Source organism: Falco cherrug, chromosome 7, assembly GCF_023634085.1.
Source record: "Falco cherrug isolate bFalChe1 chromosome 7, bFalChe1.pri, whole genome shotgun sequence".
Classification (NCBI taxonomy): domain Eukaryota; kingdom Metazoa; phylum Chordata; class Aves; order Falconiformes; family Falconidae; genus Falco; species Falco cherrug.
Window position 1 is genome coordinate 72,291,116 of NC_073703.1, and position 17,704 is coordinate 72,308,819.

General features: G+C 47.3%; 1 protein-coding gene across 2 annotated transcripts in view; it reads left to right on the forward strand.

The window, feature by feature from the left end:
• The window catches only part of TYRO3 (TYRO3 protein tyrosine kinase), a 42,309-nt gene that overhangs the window by 12,815 nt on the left and 11,790 nt on the right, over window positions 1–17,704 (forward strand). For both annotated transcript variants that reach the window (XM_055716695.1, XM_055716696.1), the window contains 8 exons: window positions 256–342; window positions 4,366–4,481; window positions 7,380–7,557; window positions 7,708–7,850; window positions 9,164–9,308; window positions 13,483–13,612; window positions 14,457–14,557; window positions 15,618–15,713. In XM_055716695.1, coding sequence (XP_055572670.1) covers window positions 256–342; window positions 4,366–4,481; window positions 7,380–7,557; window positions 7,708–7,850; window positions 9,164–9,308; window positions 13,483–13,612; window positions 14,457–14,557; window positions 15,618–15,713 — 996 coding nt within the window. The remainder of the gene's footprint in view (window positions 1–255; window positions 343–4,365; window positions 4,482–7,379; window positions 7,558–7,707; window positions 7,851–9,163; window positions 9,309–13,482; window positions 13,613–14,456; window positions 14,558–15,617; window positions 15,714–17,704) is intronic.

The window sequence follows — 17,704 nt, forward strand, 5'->3', positions numbered from 1 at the left end:
ATGCATCCTTCTTTTCCAGTGCTTTTTGAAGCTCCTGTGGAAGCCCTTTTACATTGCCATGCTCTCTCCATTAAAAATGTGTTTAGCACGTTAATTATATTGAAATCCATGTGTCTTTGACTGGCACCCAGCTCAGCCCTCCAAGTGCCTGTGCAGCTTGAGTTGGATGTCACACATAATTGAGATGCTGCTGAAGGTTGAAGCTGGATTACATAGCTGTTTGTGTTTCCTTTCCTTTTCTTGGCTGATCTCCAGGTATTAATCAAAGCACAGTTTTCTCCTGCGAAGCTCACAACGTAAAGGGATTGTCTTCATCTCGGACAGCTACTGTTCAAATTAAAGGTGAGAGAGTGCAAGAGAATGGGGCCTGGGGCTTGCTCTCTGGGGAGGGAAGGCAGGGCTGCTTCGTGCAAGGGCTGGCTGGAAGGTGTCAGTGGCCGGCACTGGCCGGCGCTCCCGCAGCCGCAGCAGGGCTCTGTGCTTTGGCAGCAGGTGCCACGGGCCCGGGCAGGTGGCAATAAACCACAGCTGATCCACGGCTGGAAATGCCAAGTCAAGGAAAACAGTTTTTCCTTGAAAAAAAGAGTCAGAGCAGTCAAACTGTGAGAGATGAAGCTGGACAGAAATCTGTAGCTGGGGTGATCTGTCCTTTGTGGAGATAGATGGGTCTTGTTAGAGCTGAAGAAAGGCAAGGAAGGAGATCACCAGTGGCCAGTAAAGTCTGCTCATCTAGGCTGCTTTTATGGATTTTTTTTTTTTTATTTTTAATTCCTTGCCCTTGAAAAACTCATTCAAAACAATTTGCATGACTAGTTGCCACTTGGAAGTCCCTAAGTTGATGTCATGTTTCCTCTGTTCCTCCAGGTGACTGAAAGAGGGATAATGAGAGCAATCAGCTCTTCTCCTCCTCTTCATGTTGAGATGCTTCTGCATTTGAATTTTTAGTCGTGCTTTAATGTGCATTAAATGACATGATTATCAGTTCCAGGAGAGGCATGTCACAAAAATCATTTGTTCCAAGTGGTAGCTTATTGCTCAGTGCAAATAAGAGCCAGCATTTGTGTCAGTGTCAGAACTCACAGTTGTATTAGCTAACATTCATTACAGGATAGCTTAAAATCCAGCTGTAGATCTACTGCTCTTACAGTGTGTTTTTCTTCAGGATGTTGTGGTTACTGCTATGCCAAGAATGCAGTATGCTAAGCTAGTAAGATTTATAACTTAATTTAAAAACGTTTGGAGTTGTTGCTTTAAGGGCTTGTCTACACAGGGGAATTACTTATTGTGGAATATATCTTCTATGGATATTTTTATCCTGGGATAGAATTTAATTCGCAAAGCTATTCTGCTTTAAAAAAAATCTCATCAAGCCATAATTTGAAATAACATTTAGCATAAACAAGCTTTTTTCTTTTTTTAATGTTAACAGAGATTTTTTTAATTTTTTTTTTTTTAACCATTAGTAAGACGATGGGGTAAAGGCCTCCGAATTCTCACACTTCCCAGCAATTACATTTAGCTGACAGTGCTCCATGGGGGTCAGTCACCAGCTCGTGAATCCACACAACCCGTTCGGGAGGGATGTATTGCCGTCACACACCTGTGTGCACACACACGTAGCTTTCAGAGCTAAGGAAGAGCAAGCCGAAGTGATTCGGCAAGTGTTACACCAGTACATGGCACGTCTTAGAGGTAAAAAACAGGTTTTAAATAGCAAGTCCAGTGCTGTAGTTGTGAAAGTTCTAACTCTAATACCTCAAAGATACATCTAGAAGAGTAGTTATAAATGCAGGGAAGTGATGAGGCTGTTACGAAGAGCAGAAGTTTTGAAGCTCTGGTGCAGCCCCTGTTGAAATCAAAGCAAGATCCTAACAAGGGCATCGGCAGGAGCAGGCCCAGATAAGGTTTATCGAGTCCTTGATCCTGTGAACATGTAGGCTTCTACGAGGTTACTCGTGGGAGTAGTTGTCTGTAAATGCATGATGGGGGCCTTTCTCTCTCACACAGATCCGCCTGCTAATGAGGGCTCTTAAGTCTTTATACAATTTATTAAACGATTTGTTTCTTCTGTGTTTTTTCCAGAGGCAAATATTTTTGCTAGGACATTTACGCACTGTTAACATTTCTTCCTATTTGCTGCTGCTGTTGTTCATTATCTATTCTCTGTAGTGCCCACAATGTGCTGGGTGTACTCCAAGCAGAAAATTACTGTTATTGTAGCCCGCAGTCCCCAGCCGAGCACAAAGCCCCCTTGTTCCAGGCACTCCACCAGCACGGAGGAAGCTAACTCTCATGCTGCTAACACCCAGGGTCCTGTTTTCAGCCTGGCTTTGCTCCCCTTCACGTGTGTGGCTAAGGCTAAGGCTTTTAGGGTCGGGTCCCGCGTTTCAGGGCACAACCAGGAACGGCCACCCACGGTGTTTTCCCGGCGGGTGGTGGGGCAGCGTGCCTGGCCCCTGCACAGGCCGCAGGGCTCGGGATGGGGCAGCGAGCCGGCCCTCCTCGGCGGCAATGGGCCTTGCAGAGTGGGTGCATCAGCAGCCGATTCCTCTGGCTGCAGGCAAGGCTGTGCCGCCTCTGGTCTCGCCGTTCAGCGTTGGAAATTGCATGTTGCTAAACCCAAAAGTTAACGAGTGTGTTTACAAAAGGCTTAAGGGCAATGTTGCAGTGATACCCAAGTAAACAGTGAGAGCAAGCTTTTGTTCCCCCCCAAAGAGCTTACAAATCTAAAGAGCCAACATCATAAGGGAGAGAAACCAAGACACAGGGAAGTCATAAGTTAACTCACGAAGACCTTTCACTGAAAGGCAAAGGACTTTTTGCCCATCTTCCATCCCAGACCCTTGCTCTGCTGCCCCGCCTCCCACCCACGCACAGCGTTCTTATCCAGGTGGCCACCCCCTGCCCTGGGTCCTGCTAACTAGTTAACCAGGCAACAGTTAAGCCTTTAGAGTGGGGCTGATCTGTGGCACCATCGGTTCTCTGCCCCATCCTCTGCTCTAGGCCCTCTGTAGAGACCTGGGAGCAGGCTCCAGTCTCTGCCTTATTCCTGCCAGGTGGCCCTGTGGAGATGCTGAAGGCAGTATCCTGGTTGTCCTCGGTGCAGTCAGGGACAAAGGTGCTCTCCAGCAGAGTAGAAGGTGCAGCCGGAGAACTGTGGTTTACCATTACTTTTCCACTGGATGCAGCTCCAGACAGGCAGAAAGTTCGATCTGTAGCCAGAGCCTTGTCCTGAGGACCACTGGGTTTTTGAGAGAGGACTCCTGAGGGTACCATTTGTTGAGATGCTGCAGGAAAAGCATTACTTGCGGCAGCAGTGCAGGCTTTTTTTAAACTGAGCAAAAGGCCTGGGGAGAGGTTGGTATTCCTGAAGCTGATAATTTTTTCAGGAGTGAGGTCCCTAGATAAAAAACAGTCTCAGGAGTGACAAAGAGGTGGTGGGGAGTGTCTCAGGAAGAATAGGAAGTAACTGTGTGGAATTACAGTGGGAGGAAAAGAGAAGGCAAAGGGAAGCATTGAGGTTCCTGAAAGGAAGCTGAAGAGCTCAGGGTAATGTGACAACGTACTAGAGGCTGATGCAGTGTGGAGGTGTCTGGTCAGAGCAAGAGCTGGGGGGCTGCTCTGTGGTGGTGGGAAGCACAAACAACTGATTCAATCCCCCATATGGGAATCCGGGTTTTGTTCCTGGCTCTGCCCTTAACTGGTATCAGCCACGTAACAGGCACTCTCTCTGCCTCGAATTGCCCCTCTGTAAAACAGTGCCTTCTGAGTTTATTCATCCCAAGCCCAAAGGAGACCCAGTTTTCAGTCCCAGCTCCATCCCAGGGTGTTTCAGGAGGAGTCTGTAATGGCATGAAGCTGTCTGCTGCAAATCCAGCTGCAGGGAATTCAGGTCACTACAGGAAACCACCCTTCGACTGATGCTGGCAGAGCTTGTTTCAGGGACTGGACTGAGAGCCAGGGGAGGGATTTTAAGGCCTTGAAGTGGCTCACAGTACAGGTCCACAGGCAATCGTGGGCCCAAGGCTGGGTCCTGCATTGCAATGGAGGGGGCAGGGGAGAGGGCTGAGTAGCGAAGGTGTAAACACCACTTGTTGGCATTGCTATCAGAGAGATCAAGTGCTGCCTGTACACATCAAGCAGGTATGCTGGACTATTAAAGAATGCATGCCAATAGCTTGTTCAATGTTAAAATAATAGTTTCATTCACAACAGTCAGGGACACTTTCTAAAGATACGATATTGTACTGTTTTTGTTAGTGATTTCATTGCATAATTTCTAGCCTCGAGCCTCTGCCTACCATTTCCATGTGAATACCTGCTCAGCTCTGTGTATACTGAAAGGTCTCTTTGTTTCCTTTGTAGCCATGCCTCTCCAGCCTCTCAATGTAACTGTAAGCCAAGTCACCAGCAGCAATGCCAGCGTGGTCTGGGTGCCAGGATTTGATGGCCGCGCACCCCTCCATTCCTGCACTCTTCAGGTATGGCCCCTCTGGATTGCCCCTGCCCTGCACGAAGAACGGGACTCCTCTGAGCCACGATATTGCTTGGGCCATCTTTTCCTCTCCTAACCGCTTTGTAGCAGTGTTTGAATTTTTATTCCACAGTTTTAAAACATGGAGACTTACCAGGATGCAACTCAGGGCATATATAGGTGCCAAAGAGCAGGGCATGTTGTTTTGAGCATCAAGTGTCCAGCTGAGAATTTGAGACTGGCCCCATCCTCCCTCCTGGTGGGTTATAACATCAGTTACTCCGTGGCAGCTACTCCATGCAGTGCATACGAAGCGCACACCGCGCTGGGCAGTGCCCTGGAGCAGCTGCAGGGTGCTCACGCGTCCTGCTGGCACAGGGCCTGGCGCGCTGTGCTGCAGTGCCATGGGCTGTGGCTCCCGTGCCAGCCCAGCGCCGCACGCTGCGCTGCTGAGGAAGCACGGGGATCCCGACATTGCGATGAGCCCAAGGGATGTGCAACTTCCAAAGTGTAGGATGTGGTACGGGAGAGGTGGGAATGATGAAGGCAGGAGACAAATGGGGCTTTTCGATGCAGTCAGGCCTATTTGCATGTTTCAGAGTAATTTTAAGCCCTGCCTCTAAATCTTCATTGGTTTTCCATTGTCAAAGGTGAATTCTGCCCAGAAAATCAAGGGTGATAATTTCCTTTAGCTTTACCAGGTGCTGTGTACTAAGCATCTCTGAAAAATCGGACTGCTTCTTTAGGTTCCTGGGAGCAACAGTACACGTGCAGCTGCAGGCAGTTAGCTCCTAGCATTGCACACTTAGCACTAAAATCAGATCCAACAGCTGGTAACCAGGTGTCAAAAAGAAATGGTGATTCCTGAGGCAGGCTGTGCAAACACAGCTAGGCACATTCCCCATGGATTTATCTGCTAGGTGGGAATACTGGGCCTCTGTGCTTTCCCTACCTGATTACAGCAGCAGCGTGAGCTGGGGTGGAATTTCTATTGCCAGCTATGTAGAGGAGGATTATAAACACAAAAAAAAAAGGTATGCTGGAAGCCGCCTAGCTAATTTACTGGCAGCCCTTCCTTTGTCTGGGGAGGAAAGCAGTGATTTTATGCTCTGATGTTTGTTCCCTTTCATAAGTGAAAGAAACCATCATCTTGTTGTAACTCACTGGCAGAAGGAATGCCTGAATCCTGGCCCCGGTCTCGGGTTTGTTGCTGCTTCTGTTCTCGTTCGCAGTAGAAAATGGTTTTCTTCCCCTGTTTCACAACCGAGTTATCTGCAGTTGGAACAGCCTATTCTCTGTGGCTTGCATGCTGTGATGCTAATCACCCCGGGTTCTGAGTGCCCCTCGCTTTGGCAGGGGCAGGGGGGGGATGGGATGTGTGGAAAGGAGGCTGAAGCCAGCAGCTCAGTTTCTGCCCGCTCAGCGGTCTCTCACCCTTTTTCTAAGCCTTTTCTGTGCTGGGTGGGGAGGATGAAGTTGCTGCGTTCGGACCAGGGAGCAGGGTGACTTGGCAGGTTCATACCTTCCGCTGGCAGAAAGCCGTGCTCCCCGTCCCCCACCCGGAGAGATGCTGGGAGCAACATGGACCCACGTTTCCACGTGAAAACGCACATGCGCTCAGATCCCCGCAATTGCGCTTCTGCTCGGAGCCCCCCGGAAAGCAAAGGGGGGCTGGAACCTGGCGCTGGGGAATTGCAGCCGGTGCCTGAGAGAGCAGCATGCTGGTGGGGGCAGGTTGCTCCTGGGGACAGCTCGGGGTGGGGGGAGCAGGTTGCTCCTGCGGACGGGGCAGGGGCGTGCTTGCTGATGCCAGCGTAAGCCACGCTCCAGGCCACGAAGGGGGCAGATACAAGAGCACCGCCTGGGCAGACTGTTGAACAGAAACACATGTCAAACTGGCAGGGTTTTACACAGACCTCTGCTTGGTTTTTTCCCTGCTTTGGGTGACGCTGGTAATGACAACAACATGCTTTTCTGTTAAGGAAACTTGATATTCCTCCCTTTTATTAGTCAAATAAATCAGTGGGCCAAAAGTGTGTGTGAAGGTGAGCAGAAGGGCAGGAAGGGATGGAGAAAATCTGCTGTATAAGGAATAGAAAGTCCGCGTGAGCACTTCACTTTTGTCAGCGCACCTTGCTCTTCCTCCCAGCTTTGCTGTTTCATACGCACTTGAGAAGAAAGGTGGGCTGAGCCTGGCAGCTATGCAGGGATTTCTGCTATTGTCAGTACGAAAGCAGGAGCACTGAACCTGTCTGTGCATTAAAAGCACACAGTGATGCCAGATTTAAATTAACATTAATGTTGCGTGAAAGTTCAGATTTGGGGGAAAAAAAAAAAAAAGAAGGGTTGCAGGAGTGGTAAAAAGTTTCTTTTCAGTTTAATTTGAAACAGCTTAGTTGAACCAAGACAGCAGTATCTACCATATCTTTAATCCACTATAAAACTGAAAATATACAGACTTCTGAAAAAGCAGTTGAGGAAAAGGTGACACTAGGCGACAGGGAGGCTGATCTACCAATTTTCATTGCCCAAATTTAGACAAGCCTCGGAAGCCAGCCGCTAGCACTCAAAGCAGCACGCACATTTAGTTTTCTTTAAAGAAACTGATAACTGACTATAGAATTTGTGACATAGGTAAGAAAAAGTTTAAAATATGGAATGAAACTTTCAGCTGGTGGAAAATTGCTGTACTGCTAGAGTTAGCAGAGTGATCTCACTTAAACCAAATAAAAGCATGGCTCATAGTTCTTAGTTTGACAACTCCCTTTTTGGTATTTAAAATACCACTGCTACCATATCTATTCTCAAATGTTCCTTAACTAACAGTGAAATGGATTCTTACCCTATGGACCTGTTAGTTATATAGCTTATGGTCACAGTTGTCTCTGTTTCGCTCCTGGCACAGGTGGCCGAGTCCCCAGATGGCCAGGAGGTCTCTACTGAAGTCACCCCGGTGCCACCCTTTGCCTATGGCGTGCAAGGTCTGAAGCATTCCACCAACTACAGCGTTCGTGTGCAGTGCAGCAACGAGATGGGCAGCTCCCCTTTCACCGACAGGGTTTATTTCCAGACCCTGGAGCTTGGTAAGCAAACAACAGGAAAAAGACAAAACCAGGAAAACAGTTCTGAATCTGGAAAAGAGACGATGCTAAAATTCATGGGACGACTCCTTGCTAATTCTGTTTTCCTTGTCTTCCTGCACAGAGTGATTGTGTTCTGTCCTCTGCTTTCAGCTCCAAGCAGCACCCCGCAAAATATCCATGTTATCCAAACAGATCCTGGTCTGATTTTGGAGTGGGAAGGTGTGGCTCCAGATGTGCTAAAAGAAAATGTCCTGGGATACAGGCTGGAGTGGATCCAGGATAATGTAACTCAGGTAACAACAGATCGAGAGGCGAGCTGAGCCATTGGGCGCAGCACTGGAGAATGTTCATATTACATTTTCTAGGTGGTGGTGTCCCCTTAGCTGTAGCAGGGGACTAGGTTGCTGGCATTGCTTTTGTGTAAATAGATCTATTCTGATTTGCAAGAGCTCCGTATTTGGCCTCAAACTTTAGGCCCGTTTCTCCCTTCCTGGCCTATTCAGATCTCCTTCACTTGAATGTACATTGCAGACAGGCCAGTTCTCTGCTGTTCTTGTACGACAAGGACAATGGGGAGAGTTCGGCTTGTCTCTGCCTCTCCCTGGTGCAGTCCCGAGGGCAGCGCAGGCAGTGCAGGATCTGGCCTTTCTGCTGGGGCTGGGGCTGGGGCTGGGCTTTCCCGATCCCAGCCAGCAAAGGGGTATTTAACAAGCGAATGAGTTGTATGGGAAATCACACAGAAGGAAGGTTGCGGATTCTCTTATTTCATTTATGATGTGTTGGGAGTTGAAAGGACCCTGTCGGGGTGGAAGGCCTTTCTTTTGTTCTTCAGCACCGACCTTTCCCAGGTATCTATCTGCCTTTGAAGTCCACAGCATTTCTTACGGTTTCTCACTTCTTAATATGTATTTAGCCAGTGCTTATTAACTATGAACAAGCCTGTAATAATAGGCAGCTCGAGGGAGAGAGAGTTATTTCCTTTTTTTGCGTGACCCATTTCATACTAGGTCAGCGCCATTGGCTTCAAATGGCAATATTTTGAGCTCCCATTGAATTGACATTTTGTCAGTGGTGGCAGCCAAATCTTCACGGGTTTACTGCAAATGATGTGCATGAAGAAGATCCACAAAATCAGTGCAAATATGTTGGCCTTGCCATCCTAAGCGAAAATTGGCCGTGAAATTCAGAAGCCATTTGGGATTTAGTCAACAAGCTAAAGGAGGCAGACTCCTCCCTTGGACTAAAAGTGTTGTGCTTTGCAGTATGTTCGCGTATCTTTGTGCTTAAACCACAAGAAGGAGGTGTAACTTTTAATAGCAGAAAGAAAACGATTTCTATAGCAACTTTCACGGAAGGACCTCGAAGGAGGAAATCATTAAATGTCTTCCCTACACCCTGGGAAACTATGAGGAATTTTTGACATGAGAGACCCCAGATGACAGCCCCAGTTAGTGGCAAAACCGAGACTAGGACCCAGGAGTCACAACTCCCAGCGCTTGTTACAGCACCAGTGAAGTACCCAGTAATTTTGGTTTAATTTTAAAGGCAAAGTTTTAGCCTAGATTCGTTTCAAGACGTCTTACGGTTTGTTGCCGTTTGCTCTCAGGGGGAGATGATCGTACAGGATACAAAAGCTAATCTCACGACGTGGAATCCTCTCAAGGACTTGATCATCAGGGTGTGTGTGCTGAACTCTGCAGGATGCGGTCCCTGGAGTGACCTCTTCCTGCTTGAAGCCCAGGAGGTCATGGGTGAGTGTCCACTGCCATCCCTTCCCTCCCTTGGGGGAAAGACCAGCAGGTCCGGGACTCCTGTTTCTCTCTGACTCCTCTCAGTGCTTACAGCTGACGGAGCCACTTGGCTTTATACAACAGCACACTTCATCAAGCAGGGTAGAAATTAAATAATATTTAAAGAGCTGGTATAAACAAACCAGCTTCTGGCCACTACTGTGTCTTTTTTAATGGGATTGTGCTGTGCTTAGTGCAGAGGCAGGGCGAGGGGAGACACAATAGAAAAGGTGCAAACAAAGGTTTGAAATCCTACATTTAGACTTAAGCTGCAGATATTTACAACAGTAAATGTGACAGAAAACTCCTCTAACAGGTTCTCTTCTTTGATTTAATGTGAAGCCATTCCTGACTAGTTTCAGTCGAGCCTGATTTAAACCCTGGCCACATGGGGGTTTGTAATGGTTTTACTGAATGTGTTTACTATAAAACAGTTTAGCTTTCCACGGAAAAGCTGAGCTGCTGGTAGGAGAGGGCGGTGATGGTACAGAAGCCGTACCGTGAGTCTGGGCCATGTGGAAGGTTTGCTGGGGCAGAGAACACGCACGCGTGGAACGCACTGCCGGGTTTGCTTCCCGCTGGTGTTCCACAGTGAGTGGGAAATGGGAGCTGGGCCCTGGAGGAGGGCAGGGCGTGACATGGGGAGAGCGGCAGAAGGGAGAGAGGAATGATGCTTGCGAAGGGAACGGTAACACAACTAAGAGGAAAGTGTTCCAAATGGAAATACGGATTGGTGATAAAGCATCAGTGAGGTGCGATCATGCTAAAATCCCACAGTCTCCTGAGGTTTGGCTCCCAGCACCTGTGGTAGGACAAGACAGCGATCTGTAATCTGTGATGCTGCCCCCCCCCTGCTGCTTTCTTCCCACTCCACATGTCTTTTGAGGAATCACACGGACATTGATCTCTCCTGATCCTTCCGCACTTAGGTATGGCAGGGGGAACCGGGAGTGGGGCTCCCAGGCAAGCAGGAGGTGGGGGTGGGGGGGGTGGGGGCAGGGTAACCGGGAGAGAACTGTAGCCCTGCTTTGCAGTAGCGCTGCGAGTGCTGGTTTGAATGCGCACGTCACTCGGGGCCCTGGGCAGCCTGGTGCCTGCGATGAAGTCAGTACTGATGGTTATGTGTGAGCACGCAGTCACTGTGGATCAAAGCCTTCCAATTATTTAAAGCAGAATGAAGGGGTGCAGAGAGCCAGAGCTGACTCTACTTCACCTCCATCAATGTTTTTTTCTCCTGCTTTTTGCTCAGGTATTTTCTGTGGCACTCAAATACAGAGAAAAATACCTGGATGGACTAGAAGTTCACTTTGGAAAATGGCTAGCAGTGGCAAGAAGCCCCAGGGATTCTATAAGGTTTCCATTTTACAGAGAGCTGGAATAGGATAATCCTGAAAGCACAATATGTTTGCTTGGTTTTATTTACGAACCATGTAAAAAAAAAAAAATGTAGCATCAGGAGTGGTGCTTGTTTTGGCCAAATGCTGTCTGAAAGCACATCTATTTCTTCACAAGGATAGCAGGCTGGAAATAAAGACTCGCTGTGGAAACAGACAGGCCTCAGACAGCAGAGCTGCAGAAAGACTGCGGTTTTGTTTCAGGCCTGGTAGAAAATATAAGTCGCTTCCTTTCCTAAAATAGCAAACTGGTACTGGGTGCTTTATGTGAAAATGCCAAGGGTGGATTCTGACCAGCTCCCAGCACGGCAGTAAGGATGACTAAGCTTGTATAAACTTTAAGTCATATTTGTCATCACAGCAAAGCTAGTGGGAGCTCCACCCTGCTTATGCAGAGATCTTGTGCACTGTTAACAAAGGTTTTTTTAATATTTTAAGAAATGTCCTCAGTGGAAACCCTTCTCTCTCATTGCAGAGAGAGGAGCCAAATGGTCTAATAGCTTTTTCCTATCTGTAATCTTAACGACTGTATGCAGGAGAACACTCTTGGATTATGTTCTTTGCGCATGTTTGTGATGTAAAACCTGCTACAGAAATAAAAGTGGCTCTCGTGTCATCATGGGGCTCCTAAATACTCATTTAAGCTCATCTAATAATGTTGTCTTCTCACTGCTTTGTGCGGTGGCTGGAAAAGGGAGGTGCAGGAGGTGGGAGAGGGACGGAGCTGGGGGAGGAGAGGCAGCGCGGTCCCTCTCCAGCTCTGGCACGAGTGGGAAGCAGTGGGCCAGGGGAGGAGAAGCAGTGAATTTCAACATGTATTTCTATTTCTGACACATTTGCTATAAGCTGTGGGATGTGCTTCTGAATCATAGCAGTTTAGAAGCCGGGAGAATAATTCTGTATTGTTTTGTTTTCATCCATTCTGCTTTTGGAGGGACCCCCTGCCCCAGATGGTGACCTAAATCCCTGCTCTCTCCCCAGGCCAGCTAGCAGACAGACTAGAAAAAGAGGCTGAGAGAGGTTTGTCTCAACATAGGGGGGGGGAAACCTTATCGTTAACTATCAGAGAGAGCCTTTTACAGCAGTGGTGTTAATTGTTTCTACCCTGACTGTTTGGCAGGAACAGCCCAAGTGATTGGCTTGGGTGTTGTGGAGAGGCTTGGCGTTACCTTTGCTTGTGCTCTCCTTCCACTTCTGTTTCTGATCCCTCTCCTTCCTTGTAAGCAGCCTTGAAGGCTGGGTCAAAAGGTGCAGCAGGAGGGAGTATCGTAAAACTCAGGGCCTATAGAGCCTTCTGAGTGGGAAAAGAATATGTGAGTCACTGAAGGAGATAAGATGCTGAAAAATAGGTGCCGAAGCCTTGGTGATTTGTTTCAAGTGGAGAAGCACTACTAGTTTGCTTCCTCAGTGGTCCAGAATTCTGTTTCCTTAAGCTTTGCCTGTTCATTAGACTAATACCGCTTCTTCAAAAACTTGGATGCTAAGGCTCGACGATGTAACTAGTAATCAAGCCTTGGAAGCCCTTTGCCTACCAGGACTCTGCCAGTAAGGATGTCTGATGAATGCTTTTCACATACATCTATGCAGAGGTTCATCTCAGCCCATTAACCTAACACCTCTTTTAAGGACAGGTTTACTTACACTCTTGTGACATACAACATAATAGGATTACTTAACATCTTAAAAGATGGTTCTTCCTCACCTCGTGGTAAAGCACAGCCAACTGCTGATGGTGAGCAAGGGAGCGTGAAGGTGAAGGCGGCGCTTAGGGATCTGTTACCTGTTCTTGTTTGCTCTTAAACAATTTGGAGATAGGGGGGCTATCCTAGATTGTAATAAATGCGTTCAGATTCACATTTAGTCCTTAGTAATTGTATTTGGAGAAGAAATCTGTCAGAGAATTGGATTAATTTATCTGTTGTTTGCCAAGCATAGAGAATATTCTTTTATTCATAACCATAATGCGTATCTTCCTTCCCTGACAGCTTACTCAGATTGGCAGCGTCTCCATTTCTTCCGTAGACAGTTTGTAGTCCAAAGTATACATATCCTGGGAGCAAATATTAGACCAGAATCAGAACCTCCATGCTGGCTAACTTATTTCTTGACCCGCAGGGCACTTTTTAAAATTCACCTTCTCTTTGGAAGACAGACGTTGAGAAGTTACAGCCAAGTTAGAGCCATCAACGCTGGAAAGTTACAGCCAATGCCATGTCCCACAGGGTGCTTCTCTTTGTGGGAGGGGTGAGAGAGGAAATGTAAATATTTTCAACCAGATTGCCATGAGACTATTTTCTTTCTCTATTGTCTGTCACAATGTTATCTGGTTGGCATTTAGGCAGTACTGTGTGTAGCCTGGTCAGGGTTCTGCTGGCTGCCTCGAACAGGACAAGGTGAAATACTCATATTAAGCAACCTTTTTGTGCTGAGACTCCAGTTTAAAGCGCCCTAGATCATGAGCTCATGTGAAGTAGTGTAATCTGGAGCAGTGCCTTTTCTTGAGGCTGAAAACTAAGGATAACTGGGTGCATCTGCTCTGCCTTTGCTGTGTGAGACAGCTAGTTTTTCTGGTGACTGACTGGCTGTTTATGCCAAATTCCAGTGTACAGCCATCCACTGTGTGCACCAGATCTGGCAGCATGGCTTTTCCATTTAAAAGCAAAAAGAAGAAATAACCCAGTGTGGTCTGTTTACCTTTGACAGTCTTCTGTTTCCTGACTGGTGTTTTCTCCATCATCTAGGTGGCCAGAGACAGCCTCCTTATGGGACGTCCTGGGTTCCTGTAGCGCTGGGCATTCTCACAGCTCTGGTCACGGCTGTTGCCCTGGCTCTTATTCTCCTTCGAAAAAGAAGAAAGGAAACTCGGTTTGGGTAAGAGAGGTCTTGTGCTGGTTAGAGAGATCTTTGCTTTCTCCTCTAGTGTGGTTTCTGACTCAATTGTGTTTCAAAAAGCATTGGGGATTGAGTACTTCTGGCATTTTCTTTGGATAACTGTTTTTTCACAATTTTGAGGGTGACCCTGGATTTAAAGACTAGCAGGAAAGGTGCCCTACCTTTTCTTCAAAATGAGAACACCAAAAAGTAAAGTAGAAAAAAACATTAGGTCAATAGCTGGGCTTTATTAGAATATGGAAATATAAACTAGATCAAGGTGGTTCTGTAAGTCCTTAGCACTGTTGCTTAAGAGGTTCAAAGAGAAAAGACCCACAGATGAATCATCTTCTGTGTTCTCACGGGCTGGGTCCTTTATCCCGTGCTGGTTTTCAGTCTAGCAGCTGCTTGTAACTTCCTGACTGCCCGGAACCCTCTGGATGCGCAGGAAAGTCTCCTTTCCATCGCCTCTGACACAGCTGTGGGTTGCTCCCTGCTGCCAGCAAGGCTCCCATTCTTTTCAGAGTCTCCCAGAGCTCACTCTCACAGCAGTATTTCTTTTTATGGGACTCTTGCAACCTGTCCCAACCTGCAGCTTCTCCCAGGCACTCCAGATGAGCGATTCCCCTCCTCCGGAAGGCTCCCAGCCCCCTCTAGGTGCATCAGCAAGGCAGCATAACCCCAGTGTTCCTACTCTCCAGCTACCCCCTCTTTAATAAAAGAGTCCGAGTCCATAATATTTACACGGCAAGGGGTGAGAAATGATCTGTAACTGTTCAACACACCCTTTGAGAAGCGAATGTCCCCTCTAATCATGGCCCTGTGTGTCTTTTCTGCCTTGTAGCCATGCCTTTGGCAGCGTGGTTGGCAGAGGGGATCCAGCAGTCCATTTCAGAGCTGCCAGGTCTTTCAACAGGGAGGGCCCGGAGCTCATTGAAGCAACATGTAAGTAAAATGACCGGAGTGATTCTGCCTGAGAAGCTGTGTCCATGTGTGTACCGTGCTCTCTCTGTTTTCCCTGAAACTGATGTTTTGGATCAAGAACATGGGTTTGATTTACAAAGAGGCTTAGAAACTGCAGATGGCAGAGGTGAAAGGCCGGAATTGCTGTTGCCTTACCAATTAAATGGCACTTGTTAATTACAGCTGCAGTCATTGTGTATACTAGTGCAAGGCATAAATTTGCCACTCCCCTGCCCCAGTTTCACACTACAGGGACTCCTTCAACTGTAATATTATGAAACAGTGAGATAAATATGGCTTAACAATATTAGCAATACGCTTTAAACTCGTTGTGCTGAGCTGTGCTAGAAGCATGAACCAATTAATCAGTCTTGGAAGGCCAGGAATTAGTAACTTCTCAAACAGGAGACTGAGTCCCAGGCATGGACAGAGTCGAGAAGATCCATTTCTCTCTCCTGGTTCAGCGAGGACATGGCTCTTTAGCAGTGCGGCAGGGCTGGCTTAGGGCGATGCTCCCACTGCCTGTGACTTTGGTCCCCTGGGTTTAGAGCTCTCTCCATCAAACCTAGTCACCATAAACTGTTGGACATCATGTTGCCCTCTCAGCCGGGTACTGTGAGACTTGAACTATACTTAAAACAGCCTGAGAGCCAGTCATTGAAAGCTGGTGCAGCTCCATCAGCTTAATGAAGCTGTATGAACCAGTGTCTGTCAGTGTCCCCTCTGATTGGATTTTGTCTTCGCAGTGTTATTTACAATAGTTCTGTATTCCTGTTGCTCGTGGTGTGTTTAAGGGTGTGTTATCACCCCCTCTCCCTTTCGGTACTGTTGGTACATTTTTATGTGCTGGAAAGTTATCAGCACCTTGTCTGTGGTGAGGCTGGAGGACATGGACAGCAGCCCTGTCTTTTTCAGGTTTTCCAGCTTACTTTTACAGTGTGGGAATTGGATTGGAGATGATTAGAACAGGTGACTCTTGGTGTTGTGGCAGACTATTTAAGTAGCCCTTATTTGACTCTTCCTTTGTTGTTTTTTTTTCCAGTGGAGAGTGTAGGGATCAGTGATGAGCTGAAGACAAAACTCAAAGATGTCCTAATCCAGGAACAGCAGTTCACCTTGGGAAGAATGTTGGGCAAGGGTAAGATTCAGAGCTGAACAAGGCTTTACACTGAAAGTCCCGCTTGTGTTGCCTTTACCGCTGAGTATGGAGAAACAATCATAAGCAGCCTGTTTTCTCTCCTTCTGCTTCTAGATGGCAATTTAAATGGAATTCTCCCTTCTGCTGGGATAAAACATTTCAAAGGCTTAGCATAACTAAGACGATATTGGCTAAGCCATTCCTATAATATGGCTCTACACAGTCATGAACTGCAGTCCGTACTCAGCTTTCCAAAGTAGTGTTGATTCCTTGGTGTGTGAATTTCTTTCAGGGATTTAAACAAAGGAATATTCAGTTAAACTTCTGCTCTTTCAACTAACAAGAATGGTGCTATAGAATTCCTTTTATTTGCATAAGCATGCATCAAGTATTAAACAGGTGGAGACGATACAGAGACAGAAGTGATCTATCTCAAATGCTCCAAACCCTCAAAAAAAAAAAAAAGTTGATTCAGTTTCAGGTATTCTTAATGTCTGAGGTGGTCTGACTTCAGATTTTAGTTTGGGCTCTTATAGAAGCACATTTGGAACAGGTACTGAATTTTGTTGATGTTTGTTCATATTAGTTCAGGTCCTTAGGAGCTCTTCTGACTCCGGATCGCTATCTGGATCTCCCACAGAGGTGCTCCTAACATTTTTATGAGGTTTTCAGGTCAGGGGGGATGAGCAGAGTAAAGGTGGGATGCTTCTCCCTCACCTTCAGCTAAAAGATTGGCCCAGAAGCTATGTGTGAAAAGATGAGTTTGCATTTAGGTTTCCCAAACAGCAGGCACGTGTGCCAACTGTTGCATCATCCCTCCCTGCTCCTCAAGCTGAAGGCAATCTCCAGAAATAAGTGAAAATGTGTAATGATAAAGCCAGTAACTAAGAGAGGAGCGTAAGTCAGGGGTCATAAGCAAAAGAAAGCTGAAATGTTTGGCTTCCTTTTTGATCATAAGACTAGTTTTACTGGTTTTCTTTGACTCTTTCCTAGTGGGAGCATTCTTCTGCTCCATCCCTCCTAGACCAAATGTGTTTCTTTCAGAGCGGGAAGATGACCTTCCTGCAGAAGTGCTCTCAGGGGGCTTAAGTAGTTAAACAGCTGTGTCATCTGTTGGTGAGTGTCAGCTCTTGGCCAGTTTCTGGGATCATGCTTAACCCTTCTGGGCTGTCCCCATGATGGGTGACAAACCGGAGATGGGAAGCAGTGAGGCGCAGGGGATGGCCTTGGCGGGAGGACGGCAGCTGGCGGGATCTGTCTGCATTGCCAGCCCCGTTGCCCCAGCCCCACGCGCAGCACACAGGTTATGAGATGGCATGAGTGCATTACCTTGGGCTCTGCTGACTGCAGCTGAGCGACAGCTGCGTAATATGGAAGCAGTACTAAATGCTTTTGCTCCTTCCCATTTTCCTCTTTTCTGGTCAGATCCCCTGCTTTTTGTGAAATAAGCATGGTAGGGAAGGATACTGGTGAAAAGCTGGTGGAAAGGTGATGCTTTTAGGGTAGGTGTCCTGAGTGCCATATTTTGCTTCCTTCTTTTCAGTACCAGAGTTCCTCATGGCAATGCGTTTTGGGCGGAGTAAGTAGTTACACAATTAGGGAGCGCGAATCTAGAGCTAGATCTAATGCAGAGAAGCTGTTATGCTGTGCTATAAAGCCACTTCAGGCTAAAATAATTGGAAGAGGGTTTGGCCAGTCGCAGTTCCCTTTATCTCCCTTCGAACACACCAGGGTAAACACTTCCTCCCACGAATTAGCCTATCACACACACACAGGTAGGTGTTCTGTGTTTTGTCTGGTCAGCTGTGATTCACAGAAGTCATTCCCCGAGTTTTGGGAGATGAGTCCTGATTGTGTCTCAGAGGGTTGAGTCCTGGCACCAGTCTCAGCTCTGAGGGCTGTCAGCATGGAGGGCTCCCTCAGCCATCCCGTCCGTGAGCGGAGCCTCGCTCAGACTCGGCCCCCAGGGTGCGGCTTCCCCAGAAGTGTCT